The sequence below is a fragment of the Halichoerus grypus genome, chromosome 4, assembly GCF_964656455.1.
Source record: "Halichoerus grypus chromosome 4, mHalGry1.hap1.1, whole genome shotgun sequence".
In the NCBI taxonomy this organism is placed as follows: domain Eukaryota; kingdom Metazoa; phylum Chordata; class Mammalia; order Carnivora; family Phocidae; genus Halichoerus; species Halichoerus grypus.
The window spans coordinates 17,099,675-17,119,673 of NC_135715.1; the positions used below are offsets into that span (position 1 = coordinate 17,099,675).

General features: G+C 35.5%; 1 protein-coding gene across 5 annotated transcripts in view; it reads right to left on the minus strand.

The window, feature by feature from the left end:
- Window positions 1-4,227: 4,227 nt before the first annotated feature.
- The window catches only part of GPC5 (glypican 5), a 1,368,657-nt gene continuing 1,352,885 nt past the window's right edge, over window positions 4,228-19,999 (minus strand). Inside the window, exons 8-10 of one of the 5 annotated variants that reach the window (XM_078070199.1) lie at window positions 15,622-15,752; window positions 8,883-9,005; window positions 4,228-4,409 (exon numbers count right to left, since the gene is read on the minus strand). In XM_078070199.1, the coding sequence (XP_077926325.1) occupies window positions 4,356-4,409; window positions 8,883-9,005; window positions 15,622-15,752 (308 nt within the window). In that variant the 3' untranslated portion in view covers window positions 4,228-4,355. Of the gene's footprint in view, window positions 4,410-8,882; window positions 9,006-15,588; window positions 15,753-19,999 lie in introns of those variants that run through there. The other 4 variants (XM_078070193.1, XR_013446907.1, XM_078070198.1 and 1 more) reach the window with 4 other exon arrangements.

Below are 19,999 nucleotides of genomic sequence, written 5' to 3' on the forward strand. Positions count from 1 at the left end.
AGTCTGCTTCCTTCAAGACATTCTTACCATGTAAATATTTGGTAAACCAAAGTGTTTGATGTCTGGGTTGGGGCAGCTGGACAGGGGAAGCAATTCTAATAGCTTTTGCGACATGAAACTAAAAATCCACACTTGGGTATTGCAATGGCCACCGGAGATTGCCTTGGGAAAGGCTGCCATAGCACCAGTCCAGAGGGTTGATGCCCAGGTGTCAGGCAGGAAATTCAGAAAGATTGTCTACTTGCTGGGAAATGACAGTTGGTTCTCGTATTGAGGATCAATATGCTCCCTCAGGTTATTCTCTGTCAAAGAGTTCAATGATTTATTCTAAGATTCAGCTCTTTTAAACTCCATTAAATGTTTAAAAGTATCCTTTATGGCAAAAAAAAAAAAAAAAGTCTGTAGCTGTGTAAGTTTGTTCAAGCTGCTATACCAGAATACCATAAACTAGGTGGCTTCAAAACAACAGAAATTTATTTCTCACAGTTGTGGAAGCTGGGAAGTCCAAGATCAAGGCACTGGCAGATTTGGTATCTTGTGAGAGCCTACTTCCTTTTCATAGATGGACATCATTTGCTGAAAACTCACATGGCAAAGGGTGGCAATGGAGCAATCTGGGGTCTCCTTTATAAAGGCACTAATTCCACTTGAATAGGCTCCATCCTCATGACCTAATCACATCCCAAAGGCCCCATATCCAAATACCAACATCCTGGGGATTAAATTAAAATATATGAATTTGGGTGGCGGGGGACACAAACATTCCATCTATATAGCAGCAGCAAGGAAATGTTGAAGAAGCGGCATTTTCTTTAAAGACTAAGTCCCAAGCACTAAGTGTCTTCAACTGCCCTGGGCATAGGTAGAGATCCCTGTCATTGCCATTGGAACTTTTTCAGGGTAGATCATCTCTCTTCTCAGGGTTAGCTCAGTAAAGGGAGATCATGCCAGACTGACAGACTTTCAGCAGTCAGTCTTTGACCCATTTGTATATACACTTAATTAGGTCACAACTTTTTCCCTCAGCGTCTTAGAGATCCCATTCCTCTTCCTTTCTAGGTTTTGTCCAGAGGTTTAGGAATTTCATTTCTTGAGGTAGGGTTTTCTCTATGTTGTTATTTTGCCTTGGTCAGGATTCACCTTGACATCTTCCTTAACTTCCTTAACATCCAATCATTTTCTTTCTTCTAAGTAGCTTTATTAAAATATATTTCATATACTATAAATTTCACCCATTTAAAGCAGACAATTCAGTGGTTTTAAATATATTCAGAGTTGTGCAACTATTACTGCAATTTTAGGATACTTTCATGACCCTCCCCATTCCCTCAACCCCAACGCCCAGCCCGGAAAACCATTAATTTACTTTGTGTCTCTATGGATTTGCCTATCCCAAATATTTCACAAAAATGAAATCATACAATATGTGGAATTTTGTATTGACTTCTTTGACTTAGCATACTTTTTCAAGGTTCATCTATGTTGTAGCATTTATCAGTACTTCAATACTTTTTATTGTCAAATAATATTGTGTGGATGTGCCATATTTTAATCATCAATTGATGGCTATTTGAGTTGTTTTTTCTTTTTGGTTATTATGAATGATGCTTCATGTATGTGTTTTTGTGTGGATATATGATTTTATTTCTCTTGGCTATATACTTAAGAGTGAAATTGCTGGATCATAGGTTTTAACATTTTGAGGAACTGGCAAACTGTTTTCTAAAGTGGCTACACCATTTTACATTCTCACAGCTGTACGTGAGGGTTCTATTTCTTTACAGTCTTGCCAACATTTATTATTTTTCTTCCACTTTAGTGGGTATGAAGTGGTATCTTGTGGTTTTGATTTCCTTTTCCCTAATGACTAATAACTATGTTGAGCATCTTTTCATGGTTTCACTGGCCATTTGTATATATTCTTTGGAGAAATGTCTGTTTAGATTCTTTGTCCATTTTTTTGATTTGGTTATAAATCTCTGTATTAATGAATCATAAGGGTTCTTTTTTTTAAGATTTTATTTATTTATCTGAGAGAGAGAATGGGGGAGAGAGAGAACATGAGAGGGGGGAGGGGCAGAGGGAGAAGCAGACTCCCCGCTGAGTGGGGAGCCCGATGTGGGACTCGATCCTGGGACTCCAGAATCATGACCTGAGCCAAAGGCAGTTGCTTAACCAATTGAGCCACCCAAGTGCCCGAATCATAAGAGTTCTTTATATGTTCTGAATGCAAATCCTTTATTGCATATATGATTTTCAAATATTTTCATACATTTACTTTCTTGATGGTATCCTTTGAGGCACAAAGGCTTTTAATTCTGACGAAGTGCAATTTATCTTTTTGTTGGTTGTACTTTTGATGTCATATCTAAGAAACCATCACCTAATTCAAGATCACAAAGACTTTTACATTCAGGTTTTCTTCTAACAGTTAAGTGTCATTAGTTCTTTTATTTAAGATCTGCTTTAAGCTAATTTTTGTGAATGGTGTGAGATAGGAGTTCAAATCTGGATTCATAATTCTATATTTCATTGATTTATACATTTATCTCTAAGCTAATACCACACTGTCTTGATAACTCAGTACTGTGCTTTGAAATTAGAATGAGACTTTCAACTTTGTTATTTTCCAAGATTGTTTGTCTCTTTTGAGTTTTTTGCATTTGCATACAAATTTTAGGATCAGCATGTCAATTTCTGCAAAAAAGCCATCTGGAATTTTGATAGAGATTGCATTGAATCTGTAGATTAATTTGGGGGTTATTGCCATTTTAATAATATGAAATCTTCCAATGTATGGACATGAAGTATCTTCTCATTTATTTAGATCTTTAATTTCTTCCAGTACTATTTTATAGTTGTATGTATAAGTTTTTGTGTATAAGTCTTACCTTGTTAAATTTATTTCTAAATACTTAATTCTTTTTGATTCTACTGTAAGTGGAATTGCTTTCTTTTCTGGATTGTTCATGGTTGGGATACAGAAATATGGCTCATCTTTGATATTAACTGAAACTCACTGATATTAACATTTTTAGTGGATGCCTCATATACATACAATTTCAAGTCATTTGTAATTAAAGAGAGCTTTACTTCTTTTCAATCTGGATGTCCTTTATTCTATTTCTTTTTCTTGTCTAATTGCTTAATTATCCTGGCTAAATCCTCCAGTACAATATTGAATGGATGTGGAAAGGGCCAACATCCTTCTCTCATTCCCCATCTTAGGGAGAAAACTTCCAGTGTTTTACCATTAGATATGATAGATGTGGATTTTTTTTTAATAGGTACACTTTGTCAGGTTGAGGAAGTTCCCTTCTATTATAGCAATTCTAGATACTGATTCCTCTTCAGAGAGTATTGTTACTGTTGTTTGTTTAGTATTTGGCTGCACTAATACTTGGCTGCAACTGCTAACTCTACTGGGTTCCCATCACACCCAGTAGAGATATTCTGGAAAGCCAGGGATGGTGAAATCTGCTGATATTCAGTTGCTGCCAAACCTACCTAGAACTGCTCTTCCACAGTGGGAGTGGAAGAGGGAGATGGAAGCTGCAATTTACTTGAGAAAGAGGGATTGCACTCTTTACCAACTGTCCCAATATATCTTCTCTATTTAGTGGGAGTTGGGTGTGGGAAAATACTGCTGCCAGGTGGGAGCCGCTGCCAACAAAGACCTCTGATAACACTACGCTGTGAGAGGTGGAATCTATTGATGGCCGTCTGCAGCATCTATCTGGAATAGCTCATCCATGGCAGAAAGTGGCGGGGGGAGGGGCGGAGGGGGCAGCGGCGGTGGTGGTGGTGCTGGCAGGGTAGGGGTGAGGTGAAAAGGTCTTCCAGCTGTGGCTGCTCTTATAGGAATTTTTCCTCAAGGCTTATCTGTGGGACATGATTGCAGTCCTGACTGGAGGGCCACAGCCTCACATTGCTTGTACTGGATTTCTTTAGATTTAATGAATAAATGCTTCTGAATTTGTGTAAACCCTTCAAACAATTTCCAGAGAATTTGAATGATTATCAGTGCTCACTTTGACCAGCTTAGCAGATACCTCTTCTGAAACATTTCCTTGAGTTCCTCACACTGCCATTCTGAATGTCCCACCCTTTAATTAAAGAAAAACATTACATGACACTTGTTAAAACTGTAAGGCAGATTTTATTTAGGGGGGGACTACTGCAATAAATTGTTGGGATTGCTTTAATGGGGTTTTGCAGTGGGGGAGAGAGATCCTGTTCAATTCAGAATAAAACACCAAGTAGGAATTTATAGCCAAGGAAAAAAAGTAGATTATTTCTTTTCAATGGATGGATACTTACTAAGAGGAAACATCAGGAGTATGGGGGAATTCTGGCTAAAGTGATCTAACAAATTCTTGCTGAAGGCAGTCCAGGGTGATCAGAATCACCTGTGGGAACAGTCAAGGACAAGGAACCCTATTAGATATTGAGGATGACCAGATATTGCAGATGGAGAATTCTGGCTAAACGTATTTAGCCAGATTCTTGGTAAAATTGGATAATACAGACACCAATATGGAACCCCAAAATCAGAGCCTATTTGAGAAGAGTGTTCTGAAGAGACTGACTAGAATTTATTCAAGGAGAGAAACTTTGTCCTCTTCAAAGATCTCTCTCTTTTACAATTGTCAAATCCTATTAGAAGGATAGGTTTTGCTAATACATGAAGAAAAGGGCCTTTCTCCAGTTTAATATGTATTCTCCTGCTTCAGATTTTTGACTATGAGAGGGTACTCAAGTTTTTTTTCCTTTAATAATGATCATTTTTGCCAAGGTGCCTTGGTTTCTCTACTTCTATATCTCTGTTGTGCAAGACATTAGCCAATAGCTGGGCAACTGTAATTGTATCCAAATTGAGATGTGCTGGAAGCACACCCTAGATTTCAAAAAGAAATTAATATAAAAAGTAGAAAATATCTCACTGATTTTTATATGGATTATAATTTGAAAAATAATATTCTATATATATATATTGGATTAAGTAAAACATATTGTTAAATTAGTATCAGCTGTATCTTTTTCATCTTTTTTAAGTTGTAAGCTACTAGGAAATTTTAAATTACATATGTGGTTCGTATTATGTTTCTATTGGACAGTGCTATCCTAGATCACCCCACCCACTCAGCTGTGAAGGGAAGGGGATCATATTGTGATTTTCATCAGAAGGGACTCTGAGCTTGGCAGATACACAGTCTAATAAACTCTTTTCTGATACAGACATCTTCAAAGCTTCAGGTCCCTCAAGTTATATTTCACTACTTTTAAAGGTAATATGTGGAATACTTAAAAATGTATGGACCCCTGGCAAATAGTCCTGCTGGCTATAACAGTAGCAATTCTAATCTGTATTATTTTTCTATTTATAAATATTTTCACATGTTACTATATATCATTTATTCCCCAAGTTTACTTTGATATAGGCAGGAATTATTATTCATATTGTGACTATTGTTAGGATATTTTGAGATGGGAAATTTCTAAGATTAATCAATTAGAATATAGTAAAACAACACTTTTTGTGTCTCCTTGAAATTAGATTTGATCCAATACATATGTTTAGACACCTATTAATTTCAAAAGACTATGCTACCATGAAGGATTCAGGAAACCTTTAGTAACCTTTAATCTACTAAAGAAAATAAGATAAATACACAAATGATTATAATCTAATTTTCTATTAAGTTGATTTTAGGAGAGAATTACTTCTAATTAGAGGGAATGAAGAAAGTATAACAGGATCAGTGATTATGAAAAATACACCTAGTATCTTTATTGTTTGTTTGGTTGGTTTGCTCTTGGTGATTGTGGTCATTCCAAGTAGAAGATAGAATCTCCTTTCCTTATTCCACCTAAGAGAGGAGAACTATTCTAAGATGGAGGTGTGTAAAATTTATAGATTTTCATTGGAACATTGTTTATGACATTGGCAATAATTCAATGCTCAATAGGGAATTGATTAAACAAGTGATGTGAAATTATAATTTTTAGCATTATTGACCTAGAAAACATTCATGATATATTGTTAAGCAATAAAGATGGCTTAATGGATATGATGGAAACATCATATCACTATATCATAAACTGTCATATCTTTGAATATTTATGTAAAGATATAATCACTACATACCTCGGTCTCCTTTTGTGTATGCATGTATTTGTGTCTTCTTTATGGATATCTGTATCTAGATATATGTGTGTATATTTTATATAGCTGCATTTCTAAGAGATTTTTAAAAATGCAGCAAAATATTAACAGAGGTTGACAGAATTTTTGGAAACTTAATCAGAACAAAGGTTGACTAACGTCTTATAGAAAATCTTGTATTTAAGATAAATCTTGAAGGCAACAGAGATGTAAATTTCTCAGTTACCATATGAGCCAGTATCTATGAATATACTGATCATTAAATTATTTTTTCTATTATTACAATGGAATCCATCATTTAGTTGCTAAAGTTTCCTGTATTATAAAGACAGTTTATTCCGTTTTAACAAAAGGTAGCTAATAAGAGAATAGAGAACTTTTCTTTCTTGGTTCAATAAAGACAAATAGTTAACATCTCCCTGGATTTTAAGAAAAGAATAAAACTCTGGAAGTAAAGACCACATATTTCAACACCAGCTGACTTGTCCTTCTGTCTTACAGTAGAATGAAAGAACTCTTCTCAGAGGGGAAGTTGTTTAGAAGAGTTTCAAATATTCATATTTTCTCATTATTTTAAAATCTAGAAGATGCTGTAGCACAATAAACTAGTATTTAACAAAGAACTACCAATGAAAATAAACATGGAAAAGTTCTATTATCTTCATGTTTCAGGATATAACCTAATTTTAATCTGGCACAGAGATGGTAAATTTAAAGATTGCATCAGAATATTATAGTAGAAAACAATAACAGTAGCAAAAAAAGTTTCTGTTAATGCCTTTAAAAGTGACACAAAACATTTCATTTCCCATATTTCAAAGGAAATTATTGGAAAATTTGAAAATGATGACCTATATGTTAGAATAAGTTATTTATCAAGATGTCCTGAATACTCTATATATTCTATTATATATAAACTCTATTATATTATGAAACACTATTATATTATCTATTTTAATGAATGTCAAGGTAATATTAAGATTTTATAATTTCTCTAAATGCCTTATCTTCTCTTTGGTAACCCTTAGAATCAAGAGTCTAAGCATACTCTCCCAAGTTGATGTATTTGCCTGTTTCTATCTGTTTAGTCCCAGTGGTTATGGGGTAATTTCTACTGAATAGCAGGACTTACAAACAGACCTCTTTTAGTTGACTTGAAGAAAACATTTTGATTTAATAGAGTATACATAGAACTATTCTTAAACAAAGAGCATTTGCTGGTCTTCTGTTTCAAACTAGTTGTATTACCTTTGGTAATTCATATATCTGTTTTGGATCTTAGCTTTCTTTACTGCAAAATACATGATCTTTAGGTTTCCATATAGTTTTGAAATGAAATGATTTTTCAGCATATCATTCACATCTTAGTGTGAAAGATTTCACCTAAGAGCCAGTTTTGATAAGATGTTAACTAAGATTGGGGCGCCTGGGTGGCTCAGTCGTTAAGCGTCTGCCTTCGGCTCAGGTCATGATCCCAGGGTCCTGGGATCGAGCCCCGCATTGGGCTCCCTGCTACATGGGAAGCCTGCTTCTCCGTCTCCCACTCCCCCTGCTTGTGTTCCCTCTCTCGCTGTGTCTCTCTCTGTCAAATAAATAAATAAAATCTTAAAAAAAAAAGATGTTAACTAAGATTAATATAATGTTCCAATCATGATAGGTACATCACTAATTAAAACTTCCCAATAAATCAGAAGAAATCCTAATATATCTGCATAAATCCCAATAAATCAGGGGTGGAGGTATGATCATCTTTATTTTACAGATATTTCAGGAAGTTGGTGGCAGAGCTAATATTCAAAACCAGGGCTCATCTAATTTCCAAGCCTGAGTGCTTGTTTCTGCTGTAGCATCCCACACAGACACTGAGTGTATAGATAATAAAAACAATGGGACGCTAAAAGATGGGTATCACTAAAGGAGAAGAAAGCACAATTGGTGACTTGGGGAAAATGATAAATTTTAGTTACATTGAATTGTCATTCCTTGCTTCGTCAGCTTACCAGTTAGGTAACAACCTAAAAGCAAGTGGGTAGTTAAAAGTCACTTTTATATATTTTGTAATGAGAATAATAAGCTAACTATTTTTGTTTGTTGTATTGTTCCCCCAAGGAAGTCTCTTAAGGAAAATAGAATGTGTATATAAGACTGTGTAAGTGAAGGTTTCTGCAATATGTAACTTATGCATTCATCTTATTGCTGCAGAGACCATCTATATTCTCTTGTGTATAGTAAGAGAGTCTTGTTTAATGCTGATCTGTTCCAAATTAAAAATGAAAGTTCATATAGAAAAGTAACAAGTAGCAATTTTAAAAAAGTTATGTTTCATTGACCTTCTCAGTCTGATTAAAAGGCCAGAACTAATGGACATAAGGCAATTGACATAAGGCAAGTTTTTTATGCTTATAAAACATAAACACAATAACAATAAACAGTAAAAACATGAATGTGTATGTATATTTTATAGACAGGTATAGATAAATGTGTATATATGTTCATGTATTTACATGCCATTATACCCATACTGTAATAGATGCGTAGCTAAAATAGTAGTAAAAATATTTATTATAAATTTATTGCAGTTACCATCTGTGATGAAATTTTTAGATTCTCATTAATTTTTTTTATAAATGAAGAAAAAATACTAAAATTACCCACACACCATCTTTAAGAGCTATATTTTTAAATAAGCTGTGATTTCAAGCTTCCATCTGCTTACTTGCTGAGTGATACAGAGCATTTGCTCCCACTGCTGCACTTCTGGTCTTTCTTCATTTTCTGAATTAGCCCCTGCACTACAGGGGACCAGATAACATGCTCCTGTGTGCTCTGTCAGCTTGTTCTGCAATAAATCATCAGAGACAACAACATTTGTTTAGGCCTATTTAAAAGGGTCTCCTGGGAAAATCTGCGAGAAGAGAAAACACTGCCAAACTAACTTTTATAACTTCATCTCTTACTTCTACACCCTTTTATCTTTTGGTCTCTCACTGGTGTCACTCTATGTATTATTTGTTTTTAAATATTGTGAGATGCCACAGCTGAATTAGTGAAGGCATCAGATCCCAACTCCTGTAAGATTAGCTAAAACAAAAAGCAATTAGTTGCTAACTATTTAATGACAGGATAGATTTCTTTGCTCAGGCATATTGTCTTACCCATTAAATGAAAGCTGAAGAACCTTTGTGCTAGCTATTCTTTCCTTTACTTGTAAAAAGATTATCCCACTCAATCTTAGAGAAAAGCCACATCTCTATGTGTGATAAAGAAATCTGAATTATAAACACATGCATAAAGTTGTAACTAAAATTACATTTTATCCATTACTTTTTAAAAGCACCTTTTATATATTAAGTGATGGTAGGTTATAATATAAGACATCAAGTAAATAAGTATTCTCTGTCGCTGCATCAATGTTTCCTGTTTTAAGACCAGAAATCTAGAAGGGAATTTAGTGATCACTTAGCTCAAGCACGTTATTTTACAGATAAGGAACTGTAGTTCAAAGAGGGTATGGAAGTTGCTGGAGGTCATACAGAAAATTAGTACGTAACTTTTGAAGCTGTGTTTGTTCTGGTTTCTCCAGCATTTTTGGATGATTGGAAGTCAGTGATTGAGCCAATCTCTCCATCAGATGGCCACATTAGGGCATCTAGCATATGGAATCTCTTCAGGATGCTTACCTTATTACCAGAGCTAAATTTGAGATGAAAGAAAGACCAAAGAAAAAAATAGATCTGAAGACTAGATGGGAATAAAAAGTAAATGTCATAAGGACGAATTTAAAAATACCTTGCAAAATCTGCAAATTGGCCAACCTAATCATATCTGACCAATCAGGGGTTTTTGAGCTCATGGGATGCTGAATGGTGCAGTAGAAAGAAAGATTTTGAGGTTCAACTCAATTTAGAATACTTGCTTTGTCACTTATTAGCAATGTATACCTAAAGGAGTGATTTGGCCACTCAGAAATATCAAGTTGGTGGTGACGCTTGGTGCAATATTGAGCAGCGCACTGCTTGCTTATTGATGATTGATTGGTTCTCACCTCCATCTGGGCTGTGCTCTGCCCCATGGGATAGTTGCCAACATGGCAGTCCGAACATGCTGGTCAGGTAAACTTTCAAGCAGGATGGGGAGGTTGAGATTTTCAGTTTGTTACAGAGATCAATTCACAAGTAAACATTGGGTCAGGGACGACATCCCTTTAAAATCAATGAAAGCAAGATCACTCCCTAACTTCCAATATATTTTTTGAAATATACTTTCAACAAGGTTATTACCTTGTAGGCAGGATGAAGCTAAGCAAAACTTGGAATATAAAACCAGGCAGGAGGGATTCTCGCTGTACTTTTTCACTTTTCCCTCCCCAAACTCTACTTACTCAATTTCAAACTTCCTTCTTGATGTTCTGTTTACAATTCAAAAGCTTATCCACAGGCAGAATCCATAACTAAATATTTTGTCATTGTCACATCCTGGGAACATGTGCATTTGAACAGAAGGCTTAATGGGAACAAACATGTATTATTAAGGTGTGTAGTGGGACAGGAGGATTCCTAACATGTGTTGCGTTATCTAGTCCTCTAACTATGTGAGTTAGATACACTTAACTCAATTTTATAGATAAGAAACCAAAACGGAAATAGAAAGAACAGCAAGAAAATGTGTATGGGGTGTGAAAGTGTGTATGTGGGCAATAAGTTGAGCAATGAGCATGCATGGTGAGTTGGCAAAGGACAGTGACTTTGTAAATTGTATTCTGGAAGTCTTTGACAATTTGACCACAGTTAGGGAGTTGGACTCTTTCTTGGTTCTATGTGGGTCTTTCAACCTCATTCTGAAGAAACTGCTACTGTTGAAAATTCTTCACCTGGTCAGTGCTTAGCTTTCTTAAAGAGCTAGGATAAGACAGGTGCACAAACTGTACTGCTCACAGCATTTGTCTTGCAATTGAGCTTTTCTTCTTTCTAATGTTGGTCGCCTTCCCTGGGTAATCTTAGGAAAATCAGAGACTCCTCCCCGCTGCTTTCCTTCTAAGATGCTTCCTTTCTTCTAGTTCAGTGCTTCTCAAAAGTGGGTATGGAAACTAATAAAAGTAGGAATTTACTAATTTACTTACCAGGTTACCCAAATTCATCCTATGGGTCAATCCTATCCCTTCTGTCATCAATGAATTCTTGATCTTTAAATATTTACTATTCTAGGGACGCCTGAGTGGCTCAGTCGGTTAAGCATCTGCCTTCGGCTCAGGTCATGATCCCAGGGTCCTGGGATCGAGTCCCGTGTTGGGTTCCTTGCTTAGCGGGGAGCCTGCTTCTCCCTCTGCCTCTCTCTCTCTCTGTCTCTCATGAATAAATAAATAAAATCTTTAAAAAAATAAATAAATAATTACTATTCTGTTTTTAATTCTGTGTGATTTCAAATTCCTCTGTCTCCTCTTCCTCTTCCTCTTGTTCTTTGATATGGGCAAAGTAAAAATTTGGGGGTATGTGACTTATCCTTCATGGTGAAGATGATTCCATTGTGACAATTGATAAGTACAAGAAAGCAAGAGACTCTTGAGTCATGTTTGCAAATTTATCAAAAATATTCATCCCACCCTACCCTGTTCCAAATATTATTGTTGTTTCTACTAGGAAGATAAATTATAATGTGAAGAAATTCTTTAGTATTTTTCTGCACATGAAAGCAAAGAGAATAGTTCAAGAACTGCATTAGATTAAATCTGCATTTATAAAATAATGACATAACACCCCTCCAGTCACCATGGAATTATAGCAAAGGCAAAGAAAGCAGACTTTCAACCTGAGCAATATGTTTTATCTATATTTTAATCAGAAATAATAAATGTACAATAATCTGCATTTAAAGAAAAACTTGATATGCCCAAAGTCATACCTAACAACATTAAGAATTATTTCTGAATTTTCATACAACCCATGTAATTATATAGGCTACTAAAGTTTGCAATATAAAGAAATACTGATATCACAGACTGCCCTGTGAATATCTCATAGAATAACAGAAGTCTAGGTTGAATTCATTCACTCAAGAAGAAACAATTTTTATTGTACTTGAAGGGTTATGATGATAGAAACAATATTTTAAGTGATTGAAAACAATTAGCAATAAACTAATTGAGTCCTTTTCAAAGCATCATCATTGAGCACTTCAGAGAAATCTGAGTGTTTGGGAGGAAATAGCTTATTAACTTCTATTCTTTAATGACAAGAGAATACTCCAGACATTATTTCATTGATAAGACATTCCTGAATGAATAGACGATAAAAAGGCAAATCTAGGGCTTTAAAAATGATATTCCTGCCTTCCTCCCTACCTTCCTCTCTGCCTTCATTACATCTTTCCTTCCTTCCTCCTTGCCATCCTTTCTTCCTGCCTTCCTATTTTTTTTTATTATGGCTAAAGAAATATTTTATACCCTTCAGTTGCACAGAAAAGGAATTTCATGATTCCATGATAGTTGTAAAACTTGTGTATTTTCTTTCTCATTTTTGGTAGCTGATGTATCTTGGGTGTTGATGTGTTCGAATGGGTTTTCAACATGTGGGAGGGCAATGACTGGTACTGAAAAAAGGTTCATGTTTACATTTCCTTTTCTTTATGCTTTTGCACTAATATGCAGTTTTATAATTATACAATTATCATTATACAGTCAATTGAATTTGTTTTTTTAAATCCTAGTTTGGAGCCTTAAATTACCTCTGAATAATTTTTATGCTAATCTCATGATTCTTTGCTATTGTTCGAGCTATACTATCTCTGAACCAGGAACATATACAGTTTATTTGGAGACATTGTGTTCATCCATCTGATTCTACTGTGATGAGTTGTATGACACCGGACAAATTACATAATATTTGTAAGCCTCAGTTTCCTCATTGGTACATGGAGGTGATAATGTTACTGGGAGGACCAAAGGAGATTGTGCATAAAAGCACTGATCATGGCGCTATATAGAGGAAGAGCCACATAAATGTTATCTCGTATCATTAACTGATTCTTCTCTCATACATGCATAATACTAGACTGTTCCAAGATCACTTAAATTTATATAAAAATAACTCAGATTTAACAAAAAGCCATTGTTTACATGATCAAAGCATAAGATATGCCTATAAAGATGTAAGTGATATTTTAAAAATATATATTCACTTGAATGTTATCCTTTAAGTCATCTTAGAAAGTAGACACATATTCAAAAGTCTTACCATGGCTCAAAGTTTTTTAGACTTATGGAAGACTTCAGAAACAAATTCTGAGCCATTTTAAAAAACCCTCAGTGTTACTGTTTTTATTTGGCTAAAAATTGAGCCCATCCTTGAGGGGTGAGGAAGGTCAAATGGGATACTCTATTCCATTTTAAAGAGCTTTTAAATTATAAAGAGCTGGTCAAACATACAATGCTATGGAATAGAGTATTAAAGAATGAATATCCTCATTGAGAATATTAGGAAATATGCCTCAGGCTCTTAAAGGAATTCTAAAAGCGTACACATGTATGAAGCTAGAGTAGCACTGTTATGATGTATATGGTTTCTAGAGTGCCTACCTGGAGGTAGACAACACCCACTCGAGGATGTAAAATTTAGTTGATAAAAAAATTCACTCATACTATTAACGTTGTTACCACTCTGCTTTTATGCATCTCTTGCCACATCTAAAATGTTCTGCTATAATGTTATTTAATCCAGAAACATCATAGTCTCCTAAGCTATGCCCTTCAGTTTGCTTCCAAATTCCTCTAAGTTTGGGAAAGAAGTTTTGCCAGAGCAAACCAACCATGACTTGGGCAGGAGTGTCACAAATGGGTGACTTCATATTACCTGTTTATTTAAATAATGAGCTGAGCTTGAAATAAAGATTAGACAAATATATGTTGAAGTTTATAATTTGTGGAGCATGGTGGTGCAAATGAGTTATAAACCAAGTAGATCATGGAATAAATATTAAGATCTGGAATGGAAGCCTAGGGAAATGACAGCCAGACCTGGCAGGTAGAATAACACTTACAGTTTTGAGGTCTATTTAAAAGGCAATAAAATCTGATTTGGCAGTTTAAACATATTGTAGTTTAAATTGACCATTGTCAGATCCTTTGGTTAATTTAGAACCCACGAGAGAACAAGATTTGATCATATACTGTTTTTCTGATTTGGAGAGATTGATTTTACCTTATAAATATTTGCCATCAATTTGACTGTTTGACTTTTCTTCAGAGGTCATTTCAAATCCTTTTGATTTTTAAAAAATTTACAAATTCAGCGTTTCTCTTTTCGATTCTGTCACTGTATTAATAATATTTTCTGGCTACCAACTGGATATGATACTTCTTAATAAAAGCTGACTTATCTCTTCCTCCTTACGTACAACAATAAACATACCCTAATCGGGGTCTGCTGAGGCATCTTATCACAACTGGGAAATCAGGGACTGTGGATTAGCGGCTCTCCCTATGTGTGAATAGAAAAAGAGCTAAGCATTGTGTGCTACATTTTCTGTATTAGTACATGTCTTTAGATATTAATAGGAGACTTAGAAATGTATAGATAGTCAATTATTTAATACCGACTTAAAAAATAGCAAATAATATTTGGAGGATGGATTAATATATCATTTTGCAAGTTATTTACCAAATAATTAATGGCTTTCTTAGAGATATTCCCAGAGCAGGTGTGTGTTTACAACATGGCTAAATCCATTAGGCAAAGGGAGGGAAAAGAGCCACAATACCAAAGATGCATTTTGAAGGTATTAGAATACAGCTCAGATGCTACCAAAATATTCAGGTTAAGGTTTGTCAATGGCTAAGTTACAGTGGATAAAATTTATCAAGCTTCTTCAATGAAATTACATGAAATGCTCCTTAACAATCTACTCTATAACTTACAGACTTCAAGTAATTTCTTCATATAGCTTGCAAAAATGGAAGAATCTCTTAAAAATTCATGCATGCTATTTGCCATCATTTGTTTTGATTCATTTAATGGAATTCCAATTTCAGTATTTTAAGAAACACTATATACTGTTTTCATTGTTCTGCAAATACACTTTCAATTTAAGACATTTTTCTTTTATAAAGAAAAGAGTTTAGAATCAAAGATAGTAAAATTACAGATATACTGAATCCTTCTTATTCGAAGTCACTTCTGTGCTCTTCACATTTGTAGGTTTAATGTGTTAGAATTTAAGAAGATTTAAGTTAGAATCCTAGGAGACATGTTTGCAAACAGTCTATCATTTTTAAATACTTTGTGAACATTCCCACTTGGCTTACAAGAAGTTAGTGTGACATACCTTTTCATAAATATAATTGTTAAATTCGAAAAGATTTCTTATTCCAGTCAGGTGAAGACAGGGGAGAAATCAAGACTCCAATAAGACAGCTATATCAGGGTGGAAGAGTTCAGTTACCAAAGCCAAGGAAGTAACATTACCACACCCATCAGCATAAATGCGGTAGATTCAGTCGCTGCTGAACATCCTGCTCCTGTTGTATCTAAAGTACTACCTCGGCCTGTCTGATGGATCTGCTTTACGTCACTGAGGTTCATCTCTTCTGGCATCCCTGCAGAAGCAAATAAGAAAACACAGGATAATGCATGAGCCCCTCACCATGATGTGTCTAGAACAGCTGTTAAACCCAAAATGTGGACGCTAACTGTTTTATCCTAGCCTTCCCCATGCGTTCGCCTAACTCTAGATGGGTAATGTGCCACGGGTACTTCTGTTCTTCTTAAATTAGAGAGTGCAGGCCCTTGAGTGGAAATTCTCAAAAATATTATAAGAGCAAAATGAAAACTCTCCAGCTTTTTAAAGCACTTGGAATATTTTTCTAATGTCACTGATTGGTTTAAAAAAAAGAAATTTAATGAAAATGTCCTGAGGTATGGCACTTGCTTGCCTCAGAGATGTAACAATTGCCGTAACTGTGTGAAACTTTTCTAGTGGAAACAAAACCATGTAAGGAGAAACAGTTAGGACATTTTTAAAATAGAATTTATACAGATTGTATTTTGGTTTAGACTGAACTATGCATAGGCTCCTCATTGGAAAAATATCAAAGAATAATAACAAATATTAAATGATATCCTTTACACACCTACACAGCTGTGGGGATGGAGGTGTAGACATCTGTCAACAGATCAAAGAATTTGTTAATAGGGTGGGGATTAAAGTTAAGAATGATGTGTTGGATTTAAAAAAAATGGGTAAAATTATAGACAGAGATCCAGGTACATCCTGGTTATTACTTCTCTGTTCTATGAAACCTGACAAGTTGAGGAGGCCAGCCCCCAAATTATTGGGGATGAAATGATCCTTTTCTTAAAGAAGCCTACCTTACTGTGATATCTGTAGGGAGTTACTGACTTATCATTTACTATGCAGTACCTGCAATGTTTTGAGACCATATGGCCATCTGAAATATCTCATGGCATGCCACTATCAGTTACAATTGATAAAGTTTAAATTCAGTGTTGCTACAGCCATAAATATTGACATCGTAATTACAGTGAGATTGAAAAAAATCCTCATAATAAGGAAAACTCGATATTTATGTAATTAGGTGAATCATGTATACGATTCAGAAGGTAAGCTCAACTGCATTCAGGGATGAGAACATTAAAACGAAGCACAGCTCTACTGATCTGACATATTGATTTTACAGTCTGAGCTCTTACATTATTATTCATTGTTTGGGTACCTGTTTTGCCCTTCTGTGTCATTAGGCAAGACGAATAAACTAGTGATTTTTTTTTTAATAGGGACCAGAGTGTGAATATTTTAGTCATGGTTTTATACTTCTTGTTATAGCCAGAGCTTAACAAGGAGCTATTAGGACTTTAGGCAATTAAAAAAATTTTTATTTCCAAGATAACTGTATAAATTTGGGCTTGAAGGGATTTGCTTTTCTTTTTTAAAACACCCTGAAGAGGTGTCTGGGTTGGATTCATGAGTAACTTTTTCTTATGCCTTTTTGAGCTTCATTCATTCATAAGCCAGCCACTGGTCTGGGTTCAAGAGTATCAAAATAAGTAAAAACGTGTAAGTAGAAAGAGGTTAAATCTTAGGTCAGCAAGGCAGGCAATGCTGGGAGGGATATCTCACTTTCAAGCAGATGTCATTTTCATGTCTGAAGTAGAGATGTTATTAATAGTTCTAAGGATGATGGACCCTTGCGATGAGACTTATATGACAACAATTAAAGATCCCTTCAAGAGCCTTGCAGTGAAGGCTACAGTTTCGGATCAAATCACAATGAGATCTTGACATCTGTTAAGAAATCTGAGCATGCTAAGAAGGCTAGCCCCACAATTATTTGATGCAAAGATGGTTTTCTTAAAGGAATTTAATTAACTAAGCTTGTAAATTATACCAAAGCTTAACCAAAGACCCATAAAAGAAAAAAAATTAGTTTGGGAATTTATTACATTAATACCTTAAACAAAAAGTAATCTTTGAATAATCTTTTTCATGCATCTTAGCAATATACAAGATGCCAATAAATTCATATTTCTGTGTTTGGTGAGGGAAGACAATAATCATATTATTATAAAAATAAATGTACTATTAAAATTTGGGTACATGCCTGATGGTTGGTACTATGAGGTATGTAAAAGGGATGGATGTAACTTGGTCAGAAAAGGCACCACGAAAGAAGTGTCACGTGTTAATTTATTTGGCAAAATCGATAGAGCACATGCTAGGGTGCCGGTATTGTTCTAAACACTTCACAAATATTAACTTGTTTAATTCTCATAATAATCCCATGTAGTCGGCACTGTTACTGTGCCTGATTTTATAGCTGAGGAATCTGAGGCCCTGGGAGGTTAAGTAACATGTGAACAGGGGAAGCAGGGGTGAATCCAGACGTCCAGACCCAGCTTGTGCTCTGATCACTAGCTGGGCTGACTCCAGGCACTTTGCTGGGCACCAAGAAATCAACATGTAACACAGATTGGGAACATAATCCCACGTATTGGGAACACAGAAAGTTAATTATGTTGCCCAGAATATGTGTGTATGTGTGTGTTTTCTTCCTTTATTTGGGATGGCTGATTATGTGCTACTTTTGTGTATTAAGCAACTGTAAGCACTCAGAATTAGAATTCATGTGGCGAGTAAACTGTTGAATCAAAATGACTTGATGAATCTGAGAAGATTGTAGTTTCTTTTCTTTTTTTCAAAAAAAAGATTTCTTTTAGAGACAGAGTATGTGCACGCACATGCACGCGCATGGAGGGGAGGGGAAGAGGGAGAGGGAAAGGCAGAATCTCAAGCAGACTCTCCTCTGAGTGCGGAGCCCTAAACTCCCTGATCCAAGGACTGTGAGACCATGACCTGAGCAGAAGTCAAGAGTCAGATGGCTGACTGACTAAGCCCCCCAGCTGCCCCACGTAGCTGCTTCTTCATCCTGCATATGCCAACCTTTGCCTTGTGACAGGGGAATGTGGGTATTTCTTCCTCTCTCTCTCCACTTCATCTATCCACAGATTTAAAAAATTTTCTTAGCTTCACTGAACAATGACGACTATGTTTAAAGATAATTTATTCTCTATTTTTTTTTTAAGATTTTTATTTATTTATTTATTTATTTATTTATTTGAGAGAGCGAGAATGAGAGAGAGAGCATATGAGAGGGAGGAGGGTCAGAGGGAGAAGCAGACTCCCCGCTGAGCAGGAAGCCTGATGCGGGACTCGATCCCGGGACTCCAGGATCATGACCTGAGCCGAAGGCAGTCGCTTAACCAACTGAGCCACCCAGGCGCCCCTATTCTCTATTTTTAATAAGGAAAATTACATGGGCAAGAATTAATTCTTAATTTGGTCACTCATTTACAAAATCTACTTTCTGCTACCTCTCTGTCAGGCACTCTGCTGGAGACTGAACATGCACCATGCCTTTACAGGCTTTTTCTTCATACTTTGAGTCTTAAAAAAAAAAAACAACAAAAAACAACCAACTGTTGTCTATTCTACCAATGGTGAGAGTGTAGGGCAGATTTAAATGTTGGGGGTGGACTATAGGTCATTATTTGAGTTCAACAAAGTCAAAATAATTTATCTCTACAAATGGTCTAAAAATGTCTATTACATAGTATGCTTTTAATAAATAGCATTGAATGAATAAATTGAAGGATGTGATTTTCACACAGTCGAATGAGTTAGGTAGAATTATTTTCTCCCATCTACAGATCAGAAGCTGAAGGAGTAGTCTGCTCAAGGTAATGTGGTTGTAGCTAAATCCCAGGTGTGTCCCAGCCAAATGTGGTTCTCTTTGATCCTAGCACCATGCTCTTTGCCACTACACAAATAAAGCCTTGAACTTGCAGTCAAACATTGACTCGGCCACAGGCTGGCTGGATGACTTTAGACATGATTTCGGTTTTACGGAATTTTGAAATGACAGCATTTTCAGTGAGAAAGGAGGGTTAGTCAAAATACGGTACTGACTAATTGATTAAGTATTTGGAAAATAAAATAGATATTTACCCCAGAGCATTTTCTAAAGTAAGTGCCTCTAAGACCAAAGACTTAAGTATAAATAATGAGGAAGCAGACAAATCCTGCAGGTTGTTTTTTTAAATTTATGTGTAAGTGGGGGAAAGCATATAGATTTTTAGGCCGACTCTATAAAATAAAAGAGTAATAGCTTTAACATCTGAAAAAAAGAATCTCTGTGCAACATGGAAAAGTAAATTACAGGGACAAATAGTGAAGTGGAGGAAATATTGCAGTGCATGTTGCAGCAATGTCTTTAACACAGAAAGAGTTCTTAGAATCCATAAGAAAACAACAAAAATCCCAATAGAA